This window comes from Chelonia mydas, chromosome 8, assembly GCF_015237465.2.
Source record: "Chelonia mydas isolate rCheMyd1 chromosome 8, rCheMyd1.pri.v2, whole genome shotgun sequence".
Taxonomy (NCBI): domain Eukaryota; kingdom Metazoa; phylum Chordata; order Testudines; family Cheloniidae; genus Chelonia; species Chelonia mydas.
In genome coordinates this window covers 72,283,755-72,308,205 of record NC_057854.1, presented here as the reverse complement: position 1 = coordinate 72,308,205, position 24,451 = coordinate 72,283,755, and the positions used below count along the sequence as shown (strand labels likewise).

General features: G+C 40.6%; 1 protein-coding gene across 1 annotated transcript; it reads right to left on the bottom strand.

Annotated features, from left to right (window-relative positions):
* Positions 1–9,379: 9,379 nt before the first annotated feature.
* On the bottom strand, positions 9,380–19,740 carry F3 (coagulation factor III, tissue factor). Its single transcript, XM_007065182.4, has 6 exons — positions 19,248–19,740; positions 16,977–17,091; positions 12,642–12,826; positions 12,015–12,196; positions 11,721–11,880; positions 9,380–10,356 (listed from the first exon to the last, which is right to left on the bottom strand). Exons 1-6 carry the CDS (start codon positions 19,333–19,335, stop codon positions 10,211–10,213), a joined length of 876 nt encoding a protein of 291 aa, XP_007065244.2. The 5' UTR covers positions 19,336–19,740; the 3' UTR covers positions 9,380–10,210.
* Positions 19,741–24,451: the final 4,711 nt, after the last annotated feature.

The window sequence follows — 24,451 nt, the reverse complement described above, 5'->3', positions numbered from 1 at the left end:
GTGCTTGCAGGCAGAAGCAGTGTGCAGAGGGAGACCCCTGCACCCCCCGCCCCCAGGGCCATGTTCCCTTAGCGGCAGCCCCGCTGCACCGCCGGAGATTGTGATCGATCAGGAGATCCTCTAGCATCGACCAGTCAATCATGATCGACCAGCTGGTGACCACTGCTTTAGATTGAATGGTTTATAACAAGCAGACCGCAAAAATTATTTGACTAATTATAAGCTTTATATGCTACATGGCAATGAAACAAATATTAGTATACAAACTGCTGCATAGAGTATGGAAGCCTCAAACCCTTCTAATGCCTTTTTTAAAATATGGTAAATTACTGCAGGAACACAGTAAAAAGTATTGACACAGAAAGTGGCTGTCACAGCCAGAGAAAACTACCTGTGAGAATGGCTAATGTGGGACATTTGTGGAAGCAACCAAACAAAATATGATGTATGAGAAACTGAAAACCAAAAAAATGGAAGATGGGCTAAATTATTTTGGGAAGCAGTGGTTAAATTAATGACTTGATGTACAGAGCACCTCTGAAAACCTAAGGCATGATCTTTTATATTGATACAGGGCCTTGCTGGAAAACCAGGCCACCTGTGCAAAATGTTTATTTTCTGCATGTGATAGGGAATTAAAGACTACAATGCAAATTCGCAGCTTGACATTTATATTCAAAAGAAAAAGTGCTAGAGTTTTAACATAAATAAGGCCAAATACATAGCAAAATTCAAAGAGGGACTTCATATATAAAAATGAAAGTACCCAGAATTATAATAGTTTGCTAAATAAAAAGTTTTGGAGTGGATATAAAGCTGCATGCTTCATGGTTTAACCCAGTCTCTAACTATTGGGCGTTAGGGTGAGACCTTAATGGGGACAGATTACCACCCATCTGCTTCCAGTGAGGTTTGTTGCACATTTCTCTGAAGCAACTAGTGCTGGTCACTGTTGGACACAGGATACTGAGCTAGAAGGACTAAAAGTCTGATCCAGTCTGGCAATTCCTATGTTCACAATGTAATACATATTAACATCATACAAATATTATATAATATCCTACCGTAATGGTCCATGTGATACAATAGTGAGATGTACAACACAGAGAAGCAGTCCCTTCCTGGTGATTTCTTGATCCCTAGTATCTCCCAAGTCCAAGGTTGTCCCCTTCAAGGATTTTTTTCTCCACCAGAAGCTGTTCTGGGGCTGGCACACTAAAATGTGGCAGAGCCCAAGGAGCTGTAGCTCTTAAGAGTATGTCTACACAGCTGTCGCGAGCGCGTCTCACAGTCTGGCCCCACAGATTTGTGCTGGTGGGGCTCATGCTAGCTCACTCAAAGTAACAGTATCAGGGGGTAGCCGTGTTAGTCTGTATCCACAAAAACAAGGAATCCGGTGGCACTTTAAAGACCAACGTATATATTTAAGCATAAGCTTTTGTGGGTAAAACCCCCACTTCTTCAGATGCATGGAGTGAAAATTACATATGCAGGCATTGTTATATTGACACATGAAGAGAAGGGAGTTACCTCACAAGTAGAGAACCAGTGCTGACAGGGCCAATTCAATCAGGGTGGATGTGGTCCACTCCCAATAATTGATGAGGAGGTGTCAATTCCAGGAGAGGGAAAGTTGCTTTTGTAATGAGCCAGCCACTCCCAGTCCCTATTCAAGCCCAAATTAATGGTGTTAAATTTGCAAATGAATTTTAGTTCTGCTGTTTCTCTTTGAAGTCTGTTTCTGAAGTTTTTTTGTTCAAGTATGGCTACTTTTAAATCTGTTAGAGAATGTCCAGGAAGATTGAAGTGTTCTCCTACTGGCTTTTGTATGTTACCATTCCTGATGTCCGATTTGTGTCCATTTATTCTTTTACATAGGGACTGTCTGGGATTGGCCAATGTATCTGGCAGAGGGGCATTGCTGGCACATGATGGCATATATAACATTAGTAGACGTGCAAGTGAATGAGTCTCTGATGGTGTGGCTGATGTGGTTGGGTCCTCTGATCTTGTCGCTAGAGTAGATATGGGGACAGAGTAGGCAACGAGGTTTGCTACAGGGATTGGTTCCCGGGTTAGTGTTTCTGTGGTATGGTGTGTAGTTGCTGGTGAGTATTTGCTTCAGGTTGGGGGGGCTGTCTGTAAGCGAGGATTGGCCTGCCTCCCAAGGTCTGGGAGAGTGAGGGATCGTTTTCCAGGATAGGTTGTAGATCGTTGATAATGTGCTGGAGAGGGTTTAGCTGGGGGCTGTACGTGATGGCCAGTGGTGTTCTGTTATTTTTCTTGTTGGGCCTGTCCTGTAATAGGTGATTTCCAGGTACCTGTCTCGCTCTATCAATCTGTTTCCTCACTTAATCATAGAATCATAGAATATCAGGGTTGGAAGGGACCCCAGAAGGTCATCTAGTCCAACCCCCTGCTCGAAGCAGGACCAATTCCCAGTTAAATCATCCCAGCCAGGGCTTTGTCAAGCCTGACCTTAAAAACCTCTAAGGAAGGAGATTCTACCACCTCCCTAGGTAACGCATTCCAGTGTTTCACCACCCTCTTAGTGAAAAAGTTTTTCCTAAAATCCAATCTAAACCTCCCCCATTGCAACTTGAGACCATTACTCCTCGTTCTGTCATCTGCTACCATTGAGAACAGTCTAGAGCCATCCTCTTTGGAACCCCCTTTCAGGTAGTTGAAAGCAGCTATCAAATCCCCCCCTCATTCTTCTCTTCTGCAGACTAAACAATCCCAGCTCCCTCAGCCTCTCCTCATAAGTCATGTGCTCTAGACCCCTAATCATTTTTGTTGCCCTTCGCTGGACTCTCTCCAATTTATCCACATCCTTCTTGTAGTGTGGGGCCCAAAACTGGACACAGTACTCCAGATGAGGCCTCACCAGTGTCGAATAGAGGGGAACGATCATGTCCCTCGATCTGCTCGCTATGCCCCTACTTATACATCCCAAAATGCCATTGGCCTTCTTGGCAACAAGGGCACACTGCTGACTCATATCCAACTTCTCGTCCACTGTCACCCCTAGGTCCTTTTCCGCAGAACTGCTGCCTAGCCATTCGGTCCCTAGTCTGTAGCGGTGCATTGGATTCTTCCATCCTAAGTGCAGGACCCTGCACTTATCCTTACTGAACCTCATCAGATTTCTTTTGGCCCAATCCTCCAATTTGTCTAGGTCCTTCTGTATCCTATCCCTCCCCTCCAGCGTATCTACCACTCCTCCCAGTTTAGTATCATCCGCAAATTTGCTGAGAGTGCAATCCACACCATCCTCCAGATCATTTATGAAGATATTGAACAAAACCGGCCCCAGGACGGACCCCTGGGGCACTCCACTTGACACCGGCTGCCAACTAGACATGGAGCCATTGATCACTACCCGTTGAGCCCGACAATCTAGCCAGCTTTCTACCCACCTTATAGTGCATTCATCCAGCCCATACTTCCTTAACTTGCTGACAAGAATACTGTGGGAGACCGTGTCAAAAGCTTTGCTAAAGTCAAGAAACAATACATCCACTGCTTTCCCTTCATCCACAGAACCAGTAATCTCATCATAAAAGGCAATTAGATTAGTCAGGCATGACCTTCCCTTGGTGAATCCATGCTGACTGTTCCTGATCACTTTCCTCTCATGTAAGTGCTTCAGGATTGATTCTTTGAGGACCTGCTCCATGATTTTTCCAGGGACTGAGGTGAGGCTGACTGGCCTGTAGTTCCCAGGATCCTCCTTCTTCCCTTTTTTAAAGATTGGCACTACATTAGCCTTTTTCCAGTCATCCGGGACTTCCCCCGTTCGCCACGAGTTTTCAAAGATAATGGCCAAGGGCTCTGCAATCACAGCCGCCAATTCCTTCAGCACTCTCAGATGCAACTCGTCCGGCCCCATGGACTTGTGCACGTCCAGCTTTTCTAAACTTCCCCAGGTGGATATTGTAAGAGAAACAGCAGAACTAAAATTCATTTGCAAATTTAACACCATTAATTTGGGCTTGAATAGGGACTGGGAGTGGCTGGCTCATTATAAAAGCAGCTTTGCCTCTCCTGGAATTGACACCTGTCAACACTGGTTCTCCACTTGTGAGGTAACTCCCTTCTCTTCATGTGTCAGTATATTTATATCTGTATTTTCACTCCATGCATCTGAAGAAGTGGGGTTTTTACCCACGAAAGCTTATGCTCAAATAAATTTGTTAGTCTTTAAGGTGCCACCAGACTCCTTCTTGTTTCAAAGTAACAGTGTAGATGTTATGGCTTGCACTGGAGCTCAGGCTCTGAAGCCTAGGGAAGCAGTCAGTGCAACAGCTACACAGCTGTTTTTAGCGCACTAGCCCAAGATATGCTAGCATTAGTCTATTGCTTTCAGCAGTTGTGTAGACATACCCAAAGTGGCCACTTGTACAAAGCTGCATCTTTCTCTCTTCCAGCTAGTAAGTAAGTACCTTGTTATGCCCCACACATCCTTTAGTTTTCTCTCCTATTGCTGAGGAGATGGCACATTATCACAGTTCAGAACATTATTGCTTATATTGCTACTACTGTGTGATTAAGGTCAAACACTCTAGCATATTTTTAGAAAGGTAGTATGGTAACTGTAGAAGAGGTGAACATAAACAGGAAGTACAAAGGATTGAGGTTGGAGCTTTTGTTGATGAAGCAAGACAAATGCTGAGAGCTCTGATCTGGGGGAAAAAAAAAAAGCAAGTGAACTTTCCATGCACTGCAGTCTTTGTAGCAAAGAATGTGACAGTACTTAGGGATGTTGGAGGATCTCAACCACTTTTTGAAACTTCAGAATCCATTCTCCATGAGTTAAAACAGGAAGGACAGCGCTCCATTTGCTTTATGTGAAGCATCCTTACAATACACCAAAGAGAGAGAAAAGTCCAATATGTTAATGGTAATATTGTGGCAAGATTTTCTGGCATTAGGAACAATTACTGTATTTTGCAAGCATGCAGAAGATCAAGAGAATTTGTTTGCAAACAGAATTTTTAATATGCTTTTTTCCAGGCATCAGCCCCATCATGCAGGCAAAGGGTAGATAACCATACTACCCATCCAAGGAACGTTAATGTAGCCTTGTTTCCGGTCATACTTAAAGTTAGATCCTGAGATAAAATGTGCATACTGAGACTCAGAATGCTCAAACAAATTAGAAAAGCAGATTATGCAGACTAGTTGGAAGACTTGGACTGGGAATGAGCTCCTATACCAATCACTCAGTCCTGGGATTAACACGATATAAATTGCTCATGGAGTGCAAAGTGTGTGTGTGTGTGTGTGTGTGTGTGTGAGAGAAATGCTACTGTTCCTGTTGGATTCCACCAAGAGCAAAACAGTGAAGAATTAGGCCCTTTGTATGTAATATTATCTATGGCTATGTTACCAAAGTGGCTGACTAAAGCAGCCTCACAAGGAGGGGAGCTGGCTGTATTTTTGATGTTATGCGGAAACAAATGAACTGAGAATAAAATGGAAGGGCAAGAAACCAAATCCACTACCATTTTTGTTGCAACAAAAGTGTCTGTGATGTGATCTGAACAGCGAATAAAGCATGCAGGACACCACCACATTGTATTAAAAGTTATTCAGTTAAATTAATTATATATTTTGTTAATATGTTTTAAAAAGCTCTCATAGGCTTTATCTGATATTGCTTAATTACAGTACACTGTATTGAAGTAAGTTAAATCCTGCTAGAGTCATTGTGAAATTAGTTCTGGCACTATGATTTACTTTTGGAGGAATGAATGAAATAAACAACTTTTATGCAATCTCAATGGAAAATATTAATTTTTCCACCCAGGTGAAGAAAGGTTTTAATTTAATTGATCTGTTGGTGAAATAATTTTGTGCAAAAGTGAGCACAGATTCTCTTCATAAAATGACTAATGTTCAAGTAAATTTGTGGTTTAAATATTTCACTGTGTAATATGATTGAGTATTTTAAAAAATACAAGCATAAAATTTACATTGCCAAGGGTAAATAAGAACTGGAAAAGCAAGTCCTCCTGGGTTTAGATTGGTGACTTCAGCTCTAGTTAACAACTCATCAGAAATAATCATCATATTAAAATTCTGTAGTGTGTGCTAAAGAAGGGTCTTAAAAAAAATCAGAGCACTAAAATAAACCCTATTGAAAATGTGATTATTAAGGTTTAGTCTAAGGAAAATTAGGGTTAGTTTGCCATTATTTGTGTATGTTTAATTTTGGCAGCCAGGAGAAGCTATGGAGAGCTGGAAAATGCTGATAATATCTTAATTGTGCTGATCCAAGGGCTGATTAAATGAAAATGCGGTATGATTATATTGAAAGAGGATGGGAACTTTTCATTGGCTTCCAGCCAAGCAGGAGGAGGAGCTGTGAAGGGCTCACATCTCTGCCTAACATAGCCATGACATATTTCAGTTAGAGGAGCACTGGGGATGCAGAGAGTGTCCCATTGAGAGACACTGAATTGCACTCTGTGGGCTGAAGGGAGAATTTCTGGCAGTTTCAAAATGGAGCTCAACTAGGGAGAAGTAGGGGTCCTCATTAGGCTTGAAGATGCCCTGCCCCCACCAGTGATGTGGAGAGAAATGCACAGCATCCTGCTCTGTACAAGGCTTTTTCTTTTATTATATTTTGGCCTTTTGTACAGTTTCACATTCCATATAAGTGCATACAATAAATCACAAATAAGGAAAGGATATGATTCCTTTCTGCACAGCTGTCTGCTATTCATTAAGAAGGTGAGTATGCTGAACTAGTTAAGGAGTAGGCAGATGTGAACAGGCAAATGTTGATTCATCTAATTATGGGAAATAAAATTCAGTGAGTTCAACACCTTTTTCTGGATCTGCTCCATCATACCTCACTTTCTCACACACACCCTCTTCTGGTGAATTCAATGAGGCACCCAAGCATGAGAGACTACTTGCATGTACATAACTACCCACACTGATTAAACTGAAGACTATGTTCCAAATTCTAATTTCTGATACCGTACACCCAGACAAGCCCCTTGAAAGCTGTGGAGTTGTGCAGGAACAAGTGAGAGCACGCTGAGGCCCTCTGCCTATTTTAATCTACTATAAATTTTCTTTGGTACAATTGTAATAGTCTCCTGTGTTGCAAGGTACTGGAATTGTGCAGTATTTACTACCAGTCTAAACAATAATGAGCATTACAAAAATGCAGGCATGTAATCTCTTTCACAGTTTGTCACTTATGCAATGCCATAAGCTCTTTGTCCAGAATTGTCATATGAGTAGTGATCCAAGTTAAGCTCATAATCACATTTCATTTCATGCTCTCAGCAGCAGACTTTCCCACTACAAAGAGCTGAGTTTGCTATACTAAAAGTAAAATTTATATTTTGCTTGGTTATTGTTGTACCTAGCTTATGTCTTTACAGGGTCTTGCTTTAATGAAGACTGCTATGGATAGTAACACAAAAGTCTGTATGTTTTCAATAATCACATTAATATATGCTGCATGTAGTCTTTTAGTCTAGGACTTGCCTGGCAGAACTCCATCCTTCATTAACTAGTACCAGGGAGAACAATGTGTGACGCAGAAAAGGAAATACTATAAAGTTTCAGTAGACTTTAGTGTGATATGTTACACTGATTATATTTAGAACTTAATTCAAGTACATGTCGTCATTAAGGTAGTATGCAAGTTTGTTTGTTGTATAGAAATATTGAATTCCTCTTTCTTAAATGATCACACATAATGCTAGAACATAATATTGAGAGGATTTAAAACCAAAAATTATTTTAATAAACCTGAGACATTAGTGGGCATCATAATAAAGACCTTGTTGCATTACTAATTGCCTAAGGAAATATATACAGAAGAGAGGGAGACCAGTGATATCTGAAGGAGAGTAAGCAAAATGGATGTGTCCCTATCCTTCCTGAAGAATTCTCTAGATAATTTTTCTGATTAAAAATGGTGCAGTGTTAGGGCTGGCTAGAGGTGTGCCAGGTGTGTGGTAACACAGGCCTTTGTGGTTCAGGGACCCCTACTCTTTTTACATTCCCTGCCCAACACATCAGTGATCTCCCTTGTCTTCTAGTCCTCCCTGCACACCTTGAAGATGCATTTAGGGGTCTGACATTCTCCACCCTCCTCCACTGACGATTGCCTCAGGCTTTGTCTACACCACTGGTGTGCAAACTGGGGGGTGACTTCTGGGGGTGGGGGGGGCGGTATGAAGAACCTTTGGCCTTTTGCCCTTTTAAAAAACAAACATACAAATAAAAGCACAGGCTGGCTTATTTTCAACAATTTGGTAAGTTTCATAACTACAATAGGCCTACTATGCCTTTAAAATTAATTTTGATTCTCATTAATTTTAAGGCATCTAAGGCAAGGCAATAAACCGGCAACATATATAATAGAGTTCAGAGCCCAGGACCTCTCAAGTGAGTCAGATGCTCTAACACTAAACTGAATGAATAGTCTCATCTCTGTTTTTCCCCTCCACCTTCCTGGTGTGACCTTCAAGTCAATCTAATTAGCAGTGCACAGAGTATGATGCCATAAAAAGTGTCAAGAAAAGAATTTGGATCAACTCACTGTGTTTGGCAGGTATTCCTAGGAGGATGAAATTCTGGAAGATACACTGTTCTGCAAACCACTTGAGGGGTGAATGCCGATTATATATGCCCCCTAGTTTGCGCACCACTGGGATAGAGTACAGGAGTCAGAGCTAGGAAAACTGGGTTTTATTCCTGGCTCCACTAGGTTGCTGTGTTGCCTTAGCCCAGTTATGAAACATCTCAGGGACTCAGCTACCTAATCTGTAGAACAGGCATACAGCTATTTACAGTACTTTACCTTCTCTTTTAGCAAGTCCTGTATAATGCAATAGAGAGATTATACTAATAGAATTCTATATAAATTGCTCTAAATGTTTATAGAATGTAATGGAATGGGACATGCCTACTATAGATTGGTATAAGAATTCTTCAAGATGGTATTCATTCCCTAATAAATTCAATAGGACTGTTCCTTAGAGCAGTTAAAATGCTTTGAGATTAGTGCTCTGCAGCTGTCAAACATAACTACAGTATATATTTTTAAAATCTCTAGAGATGATACAGCAAGCCAGGCTACACTAGTAACATATGAAGTGGGATTACTCAGGAATTAGTACAAAAGTAAGAGCAACCTAGGACACTTCATGACTTTTTGTCTAGTTCAAGAGTTGTGTCTTCTTACATAGTGTTTTCCCCCTCTACGGGGTAGTTGACTGGGTGTTCTATTTTACAAAGCAATGATCTGGGGCCCAAGTTTCTAAAAGAGGCCAAGCTCTGCTCCACATATTTCTTAGATAAAGTTAAACATGTATTTCTAGAATAAACATTGCTCTGCAATAATGAGTCTTGTTTTTCCATTCACCTTTATTTCAGTAAGAAATTATATTAAATAAGTTAACACAATATATACAAATATCACCAATATAAAAATTCCCATTTATAAAAATCATAAATATATTAGAAACTGTAGTAGTATGAGGTACCTCTAAATCACATCACCCAAGTAGTTCATTTATATAGACATCCCATTATAAAAATAAAATAGTGATCTCTCAAGTGTTTAATCATCAGTATAAAATATAAGTGCTAAATTCTTCTTCCTATTGAGTATGTGCAGGAAATTAGTTACCTATTGATTCAAATGAATTGCAAAGTACTCAGTTTAGCACCTGGAGTTGCCTAAAGTATATTTTACAGTTTAGACAGGCAATTCTGTCTCTATATTGATTGTTAGAAGTTTGGATCTGTTGTATTATGGTTTTGAATGTTAGTTTTTGATATGGTACTCTCACTTCCTCACAAGTGAACTTGTTAGGATGTCATATAGACACAGTCATTTAGTTTTGATAACTTATATCAACTGATATACAGAATAACCAATTTAAAATTGACTTCTCCATGAAGTGCAGAAGGAATAGTAGTGTTTTCATATTTGTGAGCTAACATTTCATCAGTTTAACAACATTGTTAAAATTAAAACAAAAGTAGTGTTTTTTGCTTTAAAATATAAAAAAACCAAAATGTTTCACAGAAACAGGAAATGAGCCTTTACACTTAAGTAAAGGCTAATAATATTTAGCGACAGTAGTTTTTTCCCCTCAAGTACCATAAGCTTTTCTGTCTGGGAATGCAGCAGCATTTGAAATAGTAACAAAAGGCACTTCTTGTGTTTTTCCTAAATATCATTAAGTGGCATGGTTTCTTTTTCCTTTGCAGCTTTTGTTTTCTTGCATTTATACAGGATCACAGACAAGCCAATGATTGTAATAAGGATTACAATGGCTGCAGCTGCTATGATAATAAACACTTCGGTTCCATACTCTGGTTGGGGAGGAGAAAAACCAAACAAAGAATTAATAGCTCATCAATGCATACAGATTTTCTATATAGTAGTAATTTGCTTTACCTTAACGTCATGACTAAATTGGGTCCCAGTCCTACAAAAATATTGAAGACCATTCAGGTCCCCTTGAAGCCAGTCCCTTCCTATGAGGGACTCTGCACCTCAAAGGATCAGGCCCTCAGCTATAGCCATAAATGTCATGCTTGTGCAAAAGTTTTGTACGCTAATAGAAACTTATTCTAGGGTTTTAAACTAACAAAAACAGTTTGGACAAAGTTTACTGAACTCAAATATTTTGTGATATCACATTGAAAATTCTATATTGAGGGAATGTTTTAATTTTTGGATGGTGGAGAGAGGACAATGAGGTTTTGGGAGAAAAGGTTTCTGCTTATTAATATAAAATGCACAGATTCTTTCCCAATAGGGAAAGAAGAGGGAGCATAAGGCAGAGCTGAGAGCACTGATTTACAACCTGATATGTTTTCAGTAACGTATTTGTCTTGATACCAATGCTTTAAAAAAAAAAAAAAAAAAAAAACCCACAACAACAACAAAACAGCCCTACACACATACACACACCCAAAAACAGTCCCCACAAAGCAACGACTATCAAAGCGCACAATGGATAAGTCTCCTTCCCAGTGCCATTCCCTCATTGACCTCTTCATTGTTTGATAAGGAGCTTATATATTTGCCTGGTTGGACACATTTTTAATGTACACAATTTGGGGAAAACAGTTAGGATTATGGGCGCTACAACTTGAAGGACAGTAAACCTTAAAGGATCACCTGCACTTGAGAAAATGACTAGAGCACAGGAAAAAAAGCAGGAGTTAGCCTCATTCAAATATATGCACAGCTCCTACTGACCGTTAAGTCTTACATAGTTTGCTGGCACGCATATCTAAAGGCTTCATCATGTAAGCACTCACTACTGGGCCACTAGTTGCGAAAAATTTCATTATATGTAAACTAGTATTTATCAAAGGGAAGAAAAGGGAAACAAGAAAAATATAGGCCCATTGATGAGGCAATTTGAAATCTCAGGTGAAAAGTCATCAATGCAGGCCCTGCAAAGAGGAAAAACATTTTTTTTTAAGTCAACAGGTAATTGTGGATGGTGGACAAAGGTGGAATGTTCAAAAGCACTCAGTGTTGGCCTAACTCTGCTCCCACTGTAGTCAATGGCAATTTTGTGATATGATAAAAATCTCAGTGATGATTACCTCATGGGAGATTTCTTCTCATGGGTTTTCTATATGAGAGGGAAAATTTTTTTGTTGGAATGCAAGAGATAGCAAGAAAAATAGTCTATTTACTTGTTTCACCAGATACTTACCATCCAAAACTTCTCTCTCATGGCTGGTACAATTCACCTTGCTCTTTTGACTTTTGCGGTTCTCTCTGCGAGAGAGAATAATTGCCTGTACATAGAAGCAGTAGTTCTTCCCTTTGTCAATGCTTATTTCAAATTGATTACTTTTTGTTGTTGCCTCTTTCTATATATAAAGGGGAAAAAAAAGACACTTTCAAGACATTCTTTATAAAAGTTTTAGCTCTTAATAGCATAGAAGTTTTGTAACTATAAAACATACAAAATTAGAGGTATAGGAAGTTGAAAATAAGGGCTTACCTTTCCTGTACTTTGATCTTTCCAATAATAGAGTGTATATTCCAGGTCATTTTTAAAAATCTCTCTGATACTTTTAAAGCTTTTATTGGGAAATCTGTATGGTATAAGTGGATCTTCAACCAACACCTTCAGCTTGGAGTCAGTTAGTTCATAAGTTTGAATCCCTGGTCTCCCAATTGTAGCTAATGCACACACAAAAACATTTTTAGAATTAATTCCAGGCATAGGAAAAACTTTATTGGCAAAATATCCTTTTCACACAACATTCTCCACTACCACCTCAAAACAAAACAAAACACCCCCCCTCACACAATCTCTCTACTTTACCAGGTTTAAACACATGTAACACAGTGACTGGCACAGTCAATGCATATTAATAAAATTTCAACCCAGTGCATGGGGCTCACACGAAGCTCTAGACACCACTTAAATCCTGTATTAACGGTGAAGTGGTTCATGAGGTTATGAAGTCCCCTGCAGTGGGAAAGATTTCAGCTACCGCTAAAAGGTGGTCAAACACCACAAGAGCAAGAACCTAAACAGAAAAACTCTAGGCTCAATCCAAGACCTATTGAATTAATGGGGGTGATGTGATGTAACAGACTATTACTAGGCAATCCTACTTACTCTGATTGTAAGGTGTGAATTTTGGAGAGATTGCATAGGACGGCTCCTCAAACTTTTCTGTCCCTGAAATCATTTCAGACACTATGTGTGCAGTATAGGTGTCTTTTACCTTCTCCAGTTTGTCAGTAACGTCACACTCTGTTTCTTTTGTGTGGACGCACACTTTTTCCCAGTTTGAGTTGATTCTGAAAGGAACCAAGAATGAAGTATTGATATAACACTTTCTGAATATAGTTTCATTCACATGCATACATTCATGCATAAGGTATACAATGCCTGGGATAAAATGGTTCAGTAATCGTCAAAGTCCAGAATTTTTACAATGTCTTCTGACTACATCATGCTTGTACCTGTAAACCAGTCTGTGAAGTTGAGTGGAAAAATCCATACTATGCAAACATGCTTGATTCACGGTTTAAAAAGCTGAACCACGCAACTAAAATTTAACTCACAGTGAAGCAATATGCAATATATAATTAAGGAAAGATGTTTTCTTCATGGTATGCACTGATTTGATAACATATTTTCATAAAAAGAAAATTAGTACTTGTGGCACCTTAGAGACTAACAAATTTATTTGAGCATAAGCGTTCATGATGAAGTGAGCTGTAGCACAAAACGCTTATGCTCAAATAAATTTGTTAGTCTCTAAGGTGCCACAAGTACTAATTTTCTTTTTGAGAATACAGACTAACATGGCTGCTACTCTGAAACCATATATTTTCATGTCTGTAAATTTAACAGGAAATTGTCACTCTGAATTATTTTGACACTGGTCATTCCCCCCCCCCCCCCCCCAATCTATATAGAAAGAGGTAAAATGTTCACAAATGCCTCAGTGACTAAAGACAATGGGACTTAGGCTCTTAAGTTACTTAGAGCCTTTGAAAATGTTACTCAAAAGCAATAATACATTTCCAGATATGTCCTAAAGTACCTTTAACTATCTTGAATGCACTTCTGCGAATGCGGAGGAGGGGGATCAGATATGGACACTATACATAGTGATAAAAAAGAGACAATTAACTAATCTAGTGAATGTTGTCACTTGTTTGCTAGATACAGTATTCTGCATATGGGTATGGGCATAATTAAAACCATGTAATAACATAATCAGTACTAGTCATACAGGAACAAAAACTTCAGTTCAGATACATTAAGTAATCAACTGCAAAAAAAAAAAATGACAAACTTCTCTGGGTGTCTAAATGGCAAAGAGGGGTGCAATTCATGTATTTTTCATAAATTAAAACAAGCAGATTTTTTAAATATTTGCAATCAGGGGGAAAAAAAGTGTCTTTGTCCCTTTTTTCTTTCTAATATAAAAAGGAAGCAAAAAAATTAATTAAAAGCAGAAATATTAAATCTGGCCTCCTTTGTTTTTGCTGGAGAATCAAAGGACAAGTGTGAGGGCTTTCATGTTGTTCAGTTGAAATGGCAGGCGTATTGAGTGTATGTTAACAGAGGGATTTTCCTCCACAAATTTTTCAGAATTTTTAATTAAATAGGAGTTTCCTGGAGGACTCTGTAAACCACTTTGAAACTAATAGAATAATGACATCACAGGAAACTGAAATCTGAGCAAAGACAGGGAGGATAATACCTGATCTTCATAAACGGGGAAAAAAAAACAAAACAAAACAACCCATCTTTGCAGGGGGTGTTTTAAATCCACAATAAGGAAGCAAAAAGACAAACTTTTAAAGTTTGTGTATCTTTAAAGGGGCCATGCCAACCTCCTGTCCTCTGCCCACAAAAAACAAAAACAAAAAAAATCCACCTCTCCTGTGCACAGTAACCTTTTAAAAATGCCTACAAATGAAGTCCTAGTTGAAACACAATGCCCTACAATTATTCTTAGCACAGGCACTGTTTCTGAAATCTTTGGACCCTTATTTGATGTATATAATTTGTAAAAAAAAAATTAAGGCTCCAAGGTTTAAAAATAAACCAAAACAGTGCTTGTGCTAAGAATAGTTATGTCCATATTAGCACAGCTTGGAGATCTACAATACTTATTTACAAATCTCATTGTACACCTGTCTTCAGTTTAAAAATTAACTATATAGGCCACACCCACCTGACATATATTCCTTGCAAGTAACAAAGGTTACTTAAACTTACATTGTTTAGTAGTTCTCTCAAAGTTTCTATCTTTTTGGAAGTTTAAATCAGCTAAAATACTATTTTTAGCTTTCTTGTGAATCATTAATTGAAACTAATTGTGTTAAAGACACTTCTGCCTGTGAAATTACATGCAAGAAAATATGAGACACACATTCTTGAATTAGGACCAAATCCTGCCTGCCTTACTTGCACAAACAGTCAGATTCAATTCAGTTATATTACATACTAAGAGAATTTGGCCCTACACGAGAGCCAAATAAAAGTAAAAGGTCTAGATTTAGGCGCCTAAAGATGAAAAATAATATCTAGTGGGATTTTTTAAAGTGCTTAATGCTTAACTCCATAATATCTGGATCTTACACAGCAAGTCAGGTGAGCAGACTGCTGTACTCACATGGGGTACCATTGAGATAGATGGGGCTCAGTGTGGGTGGTACACTAAATGTGCCTGGATCACAGTGCAGGATTGGGGCCTATGTCCATTTGTGTCTGTAGGCTTGGGCCCTTGGTTGCATTATACCAGTGATTTTCAACCTTTCATTTGTGGTCACTTAAAAAATTTCAAACTGAGGCATGAACCCCTTTGGAAATCTTAAGACAGTCTGCGGACCCCCAGGTTCCATGGACCACAGGTTGAAAGCCACTGAATTATGCCATTCTGCTTAAACATTTGCTTTTATATTAATTTTTAAAAGGCTGTGTAAGGAACATGACAAAGTACATTTAACCCTACCCCATGTGCACAGAGAAAAAAAATTCACAAGTGTTATTGGGTATTTCACCCATTACTCATGAAATTTAGCCTCCAGTTGTAGACACTGGAACATGCCAGAAACTATTACAGTACAATGCTTTCCAAAAGTGTGCAGAAGGTTTATAATGCAGTTTCTCTTTGAGGCATGTTCAGTCATTGTTTTTATGTTAATTCATAGACTGTGTGCACAGTGAACGTTTCATATTCGTCAGAGTTTTGTAATAAAAGATAAAATTATGCACTTAATATGGGCTTGGATTTTATTAGCCCAGTGTTTTGAAAAAGTCTAACATTAATTTTATAAGCCATGAATTAGAGTAAGTCTAGGAAGTTACATGAAGGTCATTTTTTAAGAAAAAGAAAAGGAGTACTTGTGGCACCTTAGAGACTAACAAATTTATTTGAGCATAAGCTTTCGTAAACTACAGCTCACTTCATCGGATGCATTCAGTGGAAAATATAGTGGGGAGATCTATATACATAGAGAACATGAAACAATGGGTGTTACCATACACACTGTACCCAGAGTGATCACTTAAGGTGAGCTATTACCAGCAAGGGGGGGGGGAGGGGGGAGCTGGGGTTTGCTGGAAGTGGCCCACCTTGATTATCACTACAAAAGGTTCCCCCCAACTCCTGCTGGTAATAGCTCACCTTAAGTGATCACTCTGGTTACAGTGTGTATGGTAACACCCATTGTTTCATGTTCTCTGTGTATATAGATCTCCCCACTATATTTTCCACTGAATGCATCCGATGAAGTGAGCTGTAGTTCACGAAAGCTTATGATCAAATAAATTTGTTAGTCTCTAAGGTGCCACAAGTACTCCTTTTCTTTTTGCGAATACAGACTAACACAGCTGCTACTCTGAAACCTGTCATTTTTTAAGTTTACCCAACTAGACTAAGTAATACTGATCCACTTAACTAATGCATTAATCATTAAATTAGAATAAAATTAGTCATATCTATGATATCTCTGCAAATTCTCTCAACATTAAAAAGAGGGAATTGTTTTGACAGATGAAAACTATGGTGTTTTTTTTTAAAATGTAGAAGATCAAATTCTACGCCGTCTTCGTGAAGGGGGTTGTAAACTGGTGCAAAATATTTTGGGCCAAGTTTTCCAGTACCGGGTGGCCTATACAGAAACTGCAGAGCCTGGATCTAGATCCATACATTTTATTTCTAGAACAAGCCCGGAATCAGGTACACCTGCATTTGGAAGCAACCAAAACTCAAAATAAAGATCATAACTTTCCTAAAAGTTCTCATATTTGGACTCTGCATTACATTCACAGATTCAAGATGTTCAAACATTCTACCATGGCTACACTTTTTTCTGCCTCAATCACAAATGTCTTTTTAAAATTGACATTCACTACCATCTAGTGAGCACAGAGAGAAGGGCAGGGGTACACCAGGCACTCATACCTACAATTATATCTACTCACCCAGATATTTCTACTGTATAGACATAGTTGGTTGGCTTGGGTTGCCACTGTAGTATTGTTTTGAAATTGATTGATGACCAAGTTATATTAACTGCTGTTGACAGTTCTGAATTACCTTTAGAGACAAAAAAAGAAAAGAAAGTTGTGATGAGTCACACTGTGTAGCGCTCTAGATTTATTATATTCCCTATTTAGCAGAAGTGAGGTTTCTATAAGGAAGTATCTGTGATTACAGTAAATTTCTGTTTGAGAGAAAAAATTCACAGAAATCACATTCATTTTACTTCTGCCATGGGAAATTCCTTTAATGCTGAATGTTGGAAGAAAGTTCCTCCAGTTCCTCTCCTTCCCCTCGGTGACTTGAATCTTTTGTAATTCAGCATAGTTGTTTTCCCTGGCCACCAAATCAAATGCGCAGAAAGACCATTTGATACATCTAGGAACAGTTCAGAATTGTGCTTGCTTCTAGTGTTTCCTTCTGCTGTTTAAACCAACACAAGCATTTTATAATGAGTTTGCAAAGATTTGAAGGAAATGTGAGATTTTGCATCATATTTGACATTCATATATACCATGTGCAGGATAGGTAAAATTCATCTGTAGTTATAGTTACTGTGGAATCCAATAACTGAGTTTCCCGATTTTTATTCAGGTAAATTCTCAGCCATAGTAATTGCATGTATTTGCATTTTTCTTCTTTTAAAAAGCACACAAACAAGCAAATTGCATACCAAAATAAATGCACAATTTCATTCTATAAAAGTGTCTAATCAGTTAAATAGTTATGCTTATGTAAACATGTTTATAGTGTTCTGTGCATAAAGAAAAATCAGTTAAGAAAAATAAGTGCATGTATATTTTATTATTGTTTACTCTAGTATTAATTTCCTAATTTTCAACCATTTCCAATCACAAAATTAATGAAGTCTAAATTCACCTTAAAGAACTAGAAGTATGTAAAAAACATACAACACTAGCCAAACCACGGGAGTAGTACATTAAAGTGTCATACATTCCACACAACCACAATCAAATAGAAGTAATTGTTTTAGAATTTTTTTTATAATCTGTTTGCTTATATGAATATTACCTAATTGATATAGTTTTTTTCTTTAACATATAGCCAAAAATTAGAGCTGTCCAAACTGGCGATATTGAAAAGAAACTAAATAATTCTAAGTAAAATGACAGGTTTCAGAGTAGCAGCCGTGTTAGTCTGTATTCGCAAAAAGAAAAGGAGTACTTATGGCACCTTAGAGACTAACAAATTTATTTGAGCATAAGCTTTCGTGAGCTTCAGCTCACTTCATCGGATGCATCTGTAGCTCAAAAGCTTGTGCGCAACTAAATTTGTTAGTCTCTAAGGTGCCACAAGTACTCCTTTTCTTCTAAGTAAAATGTTGGTCGGTAACCAGCACATAATTATGAATAAGTTTAACTGCCTTCACCTTACTGCATTTAAAATACGTTAACATAAAAGATGACCCTCTAACGTACCCATGAACACCTGTAAGGCTGACTCTTAACTTTGGAAAGCCAACTTTGTATTAAAAAGGGAGACAAAAAATACGGGACATTCCTGGAAAGGGGAATGGGCAAACCCTAGTGCGCTCATGGGCTCCGCTGGCAGATTTCAGCAGAGCCCTGTTGATTTCACTGGTGCTTCCTGGAGGCATGGGGTCCATTTGCAGCATCCGGCCCCAAGTACGTAACTCCCACCAAACATCCCTGCCATCCCCACCAAAGGAGGTAAGACAAGTTAGATCTCGGGGAATTCCGACACAACGAAGTAACTCTTGCCCTTTTAGCTACAGAAAAGTTGTATGGGGTTTCTGGCCACCGAGCAAACCACCAAACCAGCCACGGCATCTTGCGCCACACGGGACGCTCCCCCGGGGAGGGTTCCTGGGTTGTTTTATCCTCGAAATCCCTCATGCAACTTCACTTCTCCGTCGGCCTCCCCAGGCTCCACGCCGGACACTGTCCCCCAGTCTTTACAACAACCCCCCCAGGAGGAAGCAGCATGTCCCCCACGTATCTCTGTGTGCGCCCCTGGTCCTCTGCGGGGGGCAGCCCCTCGGGCCGGCACAGGGCAGGAGCCTGGTCCGTGGGGCGCCCCAGGCGCCGCGCCGGCTCGGGGAACAAGCCGCGGAGAGGCAGCTCCATCCAGGAACATGGGACCCGTGCCAGCCTAGCAGGCAGCCCCGACCAGGTGAGGCGCGAAGGCACCTGGTGGCGCTGGGCAAGCAGCCCCGGGGTAGTGGCACTCACCTGAGCAGGGGCCCAGCTGCGAGAGCAGCGCGCACAGGAGCAGCGCCCGGCCACGGGCTGCTGCTAAGGCAGCCAAAGCGCTCGCCATCCCTCGCGTCGCGCCGCGTCCTGCGCCCTCGGCAGCGGGGAAAGTAGCGGGGATCCGGCCCGAGCGATGCGAGGCAGGTACCTGTAACGTGGTGGTCGCTGTGGCGGCGGCTGCTGCTGCCTGAGCGAAGTCTGCCAAGGAGGCGGGGTTGACCCTATTTATAGCCCTGCACCGCCCCCGCCGAGTCCGGGGCCGGGGCCTGGCGGCTCGCGGAGCAGACGGGGCGGGCTGGGGGGATGAGTCACTGGCGGTGATTCAGCTGCTGTGCCCGCCGCACGGAGGTGTGGAGTTCAGAGCCGCTCCCCTCGGCCAGGTGCCGGGCGCCAGGGGACAGAGCGAGCGAGGCTGGGACCCCGGCGGCGGCGGCTGCTGCGGGATGAGCCGCGGACGCTGCTTCTACTGCTGCGAATGAGAAGCGGCCGGCAGAGAAGTGAAACCCCAGTTCGTGGGAGAGCCGGGGCAGGCGCTTCTCCTCCCCTGCTCCTGCTTTTCATTTCCTCCCAGCCTGGCGGAGGAGAGCGCAGCACAGTCCGGGGAGCTCTGCTGCTCTGACCCCTTCCCCTGCTCTAGCCGGACCAGCCTCGCGGGCCGGGCCTTCAGGAAGGCTGGGATCGCACCTCCGGAGTCTGCAGCCTGTGCTGCGGTGGCACCCCCTGCCCCAAGCACCTTAGTTCTAGAGCGGCCACAAAATCCTGGTTCAGAGTAACAGCCTGTTAGTCTATATTTTTTTTTGTGAATCCTGGTTCAGTTCATCTGCTGATCCTATGGGGGGGAGGGAGGGGGAGAAGGTAGAGGAAGAAATTCTGGAACCTCCTCATGGGCATGAAAGCGTTTTCAACTTTCCTCTGAAGAATCTGATACTGGCCAGTTCTGGGGCCATATGCCCCGGGGTTTGGAGCAGGTGTAGGGTCTCAAACTGGAAAGGAGAGGGAAGGAAGTTAATTCAAACAGGCTTGTTTCTGCAGTGGTCTTTCTTTTATTTAGTACCTGGATTCCAAGGTGGTAGAAACACCTTTCTGCACCATGTATCAAGGTGGCCAAACTTTCAGACCCTCTGAGCTGCATATGACAATCTTGAGAAGTTCGAGGGCTGGGGCGCACCTGGCAGGGCTCAGGTCTTTAGCCCTGCAGGAGGTGCCTGAGAGAGCTCTGGACCCCCCTCCACACTGGGGAGAAGCCCCTACTCCACCACCCCAGTCTGGTAGGTGGAGATGGGGTGGGGAGCTCCACAAGCCACACTTTAACATTATGTAGCTTGTGAGCTACAGTCAGGGCCGGCTCCACTTTTTTTGCCGCCCCAAACAGCCAAAAAACAAAAACAAACCCCAAACCTGCCAAATACGCCGCTGCCGGAGAGAACAGGAACATTGGAGGGAGCTGCTGCCGAATTGCCACTAACAGCGAGAGCCGAGTCAGAACAGTCGCCACCGAATTGCCGCCAGGGCTGCTGCCACAGTGCCATCCCAAGAACAGCCGGAGTGCCGCCCCTTCAGCAGCGCTGCCCCAGGCACCAGCTTGCTTAGCTGGTGCCTAGAGCCGGCCCTGGCTACAGTTTGGTCACCCCTGCCATATATCCATGTAGCTCATATCTGTATCTATATAAAGATCTGCCACTCTTTTTTATGCCCCAGTATTGGCCCCTTTTAATTAGAGCTGTGTGAAACTTTGGAACAAACCCCAAGATGGTAATTTAGTTTTATGCTTCATTACAAATTCAAAACTTTGGCCAGGTGAGACAAATTTCGTGAGTGCATGTGGGCTGATTTGTTTTTATAGGTGACATATGCACAAATAATTGGTTTACATAATTTACATCTGAAATCAGGTAAAACTGTGAATTGGGCTGAGTTGTGCTTTTGGTCCATTCAAAACCCAGACTCAAACATTCAGGAGGTATAAACCCCATCAAAGCAAAACCGGAAAAAATGTTTTGTATGAGATCAAGCACAGGGGTTTGCACAACTCTACTTGGGATGAATTTGCGAATGTGTACCATTGCCATTTATTGGAAATAATTTCCTGCTCATATAAGATATCAGAAAAACTAGGGGAATTGTTTTCATCAAATTAGAAACTTGTAGCTTTTGAAGATGAAAGTCTTCTGTGCATAGGTGCTAGAACTAGGGGTGCTGTAGGTCCTGCTGCAACCCCTGGCTTGAAGGGGTTTCCATCATCTACAATGTTCATGGTTTGGTTCAGTAGTTCACAGCACCCCCCCTAAACAAATTGTTCCAGCATTCCTGTTTCTTTGTAAACTCTCTTGCCTTCCCATGATGATAATCTGATATGGACCATTCTGTGTTCTCCCCCCGTCCCTCTACTTTTTTATATATTTAAGTATTTATACAGCACTCATCACCATAGCATTTGAATACTTCTCAAGTGTTTATGGAGTTGGTCTCATAATATCTCTGGAAAGAAGGAACATATTATACCAGTTTTACAGATGAGATGCTGAGAAGATAAGTAACATGTACAAAATCATGTAGGAAGTCTGTAACCATGTCTCATTGGACCCAAATCTTCTGAGTCCCAGTCAGGAGCCCTAACTACAAGCCTATCCATCCTCCCACTATACTGTCCTGACTTCTCCATCTCTTTTTCTGACGAAGACTGCTTCCTTCTCAGCCTCACTTTTTTTTAAAAAAAACCCTCAGCCTTAAAAACAGAAGTTCTTTATGCCGCATGTATCAGATACTAGATATCCTGTTGCACTTTCCTTCCTGCGTGCCACCCTACACTATTTTGCAACGACCCCTCTGGCATTTCAGTATTGTTGTATGTATTTGGTGATCTGAAAAGTGTCAACTAAATGTAAAATAGCAGCAATGCTATATAAAGAAAATACTATAAAATCAGAAAGGGTATGTAGATTTTATGGTATGAAGCGGACTTCCTCTGTAATCAAAGTTGAATTTGACAGAGTCTAATGCTTGGAGTCTGTGGGGGAGAGAGAGGAGACAAAAGGAAGGAGAGAAGAAAAAGCAGGTCAGTGTCTGTATATGTTTACAAAACATTTCGGTTTTAATTGCCTTTTACTTGCAGGCTAAGCACATAAAATCTTTTAAACAGTCAGTTCTGTTTTGTAATTTAAAAATAAGTATTAAAGGACCAAGCTTAGTTCAACCCCCTGTGTTGCATCATAATTCATCTAATCTATTTTAAGGTGCTTACAAAGCTTATAATTTAAAATTATTAATCAGCACCAGCCACACAAAGTCTCATTTTTCTTCACAGTTTTAGATTAAATTTCAACATTGTATCCCATTATGCAGCTGCACTTTTCCAGCAGAAAGCTTGCATTCTTTAACTCTGTAAAATATTCTTATTTTATATGTGGGATTAGATTGTCTTCTGCAATAAATTCGTTGATTACAAGATTATGACCTTGTAAATTTTTCAGTCTGTGTATTAATTTGAAGAGAAGTTTATATGGAGAAATCTTTTTCCTTTGGTTACAGAAAAGAGCCATTTTTGTGAAGTTTTTACTCTCCCTTAAACTTTTATTTCCATTTAAATTTCCTTACAGTTTTGCTATAAGGAATGGAAAGTAAGAGCACAAGAATGGCCATACTGGGTCAGACCAATGATCCATCTTTCCCAGTATCCTGTCTTCTGACAGTGGCCAGTGCCGGAAGCTTCAGAAGGATTGAACAGAACAGGGCAATTTATTGAGTGATACATCTCCTTTCATCCAGTCCCAGCTTCTGGCAGTCAGAGTTTAGGGACACCTTCCATAGACACAGATACTCTACAATAGATAATGTATTGGGTCAAGTTCTGCCTCCATTTCAGTGGAGTAGACCATGATATAAGTTAGGGCAGAAGTTTTCCGCCATGTATTAAAAGGTGTATGTTTATCACACATCTGCATGCCAGGGCCTGTACTGACCTGTAGCCCTTGCAACCCCCATGCCAGGCCAGAATTTGACTCTTTGTGTCTATTGTGAGGCAAGATACAAAAGGACATTCATTTTTAGGCAAAAGCAAAAATTTCACAGAGTTGCCAGTTCCAACAATTTTATCACAAGCCTTGCAAAATTCAGTGATCTTTTTAACCCCCCAATTCCTGGAATCTAAGTTTTCATTAAAAAAAGGAAATATGTTTCTAGCTCTCATGTTTGCAAAGAAAAGCTTGAAAATGTGACCTGAGTGTATCCTAAAGGCTCAAAGAGAAAATAAAAAGAATCCCAAATATATTTATTTTTTAAAATCTCATGATTTTACTCCTGTCCCATGGTTTTTGAATGATTGGGGGGGTTGAATGATTGAAGTCTATGGGAGTTTTACCATTGATTGCAATGGGGCTAGGATGTCACCCTATATTTTTAAGTATGGATGAAACACAGACAGTTACCATAACTGATGGCTGAGCTGCATCCCCTGGGTCACAAGGATGATCTTTTGGCCTCTTACATGCTTACATTGGAATGAAGGCTATTCAGCACGTAGAAGGTATGCTAAAACTGGTGCATACTCATGTATACATTCCAGACTTTCATTCTGCGTTGCATATTTTGGGGAATCTCAACCATTAACCAGGATGTAGGGGTTTTGTTTGCCATTTTTGTAATGTTTAGCAAATCAGTTTTGATCTATGGCCTGATTCTTGATAGGCCAAGCACCTGCAACTCCTATTGAAATCAGTGGGAGCAAGGGGTGCTCAGAACCACTAAAGATCTGTCTTCTTGTGAAGGCTTTGTAAAAACTATTGATCAGACAGTAGAATTTCCAGGAAGTAATAATATAAGCAGTAGTAGTCTGCAGTTATCATATATAAGACGTACTTATTTCAGAAGATAATTCTAATGTTAAGTCATGTAGAAAAAAAATCACTCAAGTGCTGTCTTACACATATCTGTCTTATAACTCTACAGGTCAGAAATCAGTAGAAAAAATGTGAAGTCTGACTTTTCTCTGTGAATATGAAGGAGAAGACACTGAAGTAAAACTTCATACTAATGTGAGGACAAACTGTGCCTGATCCTTACAGTGCCATGCAGGGGAAGGGCTGTGGATGGGAAAGGAAACAAGAAGCCTTTGCCTCACTGCCCTTTTCACTGTTTGTTGTCTAATGGTCATATAGAACTTGAGTCCCTGTGTTCTGGGGGGGTAC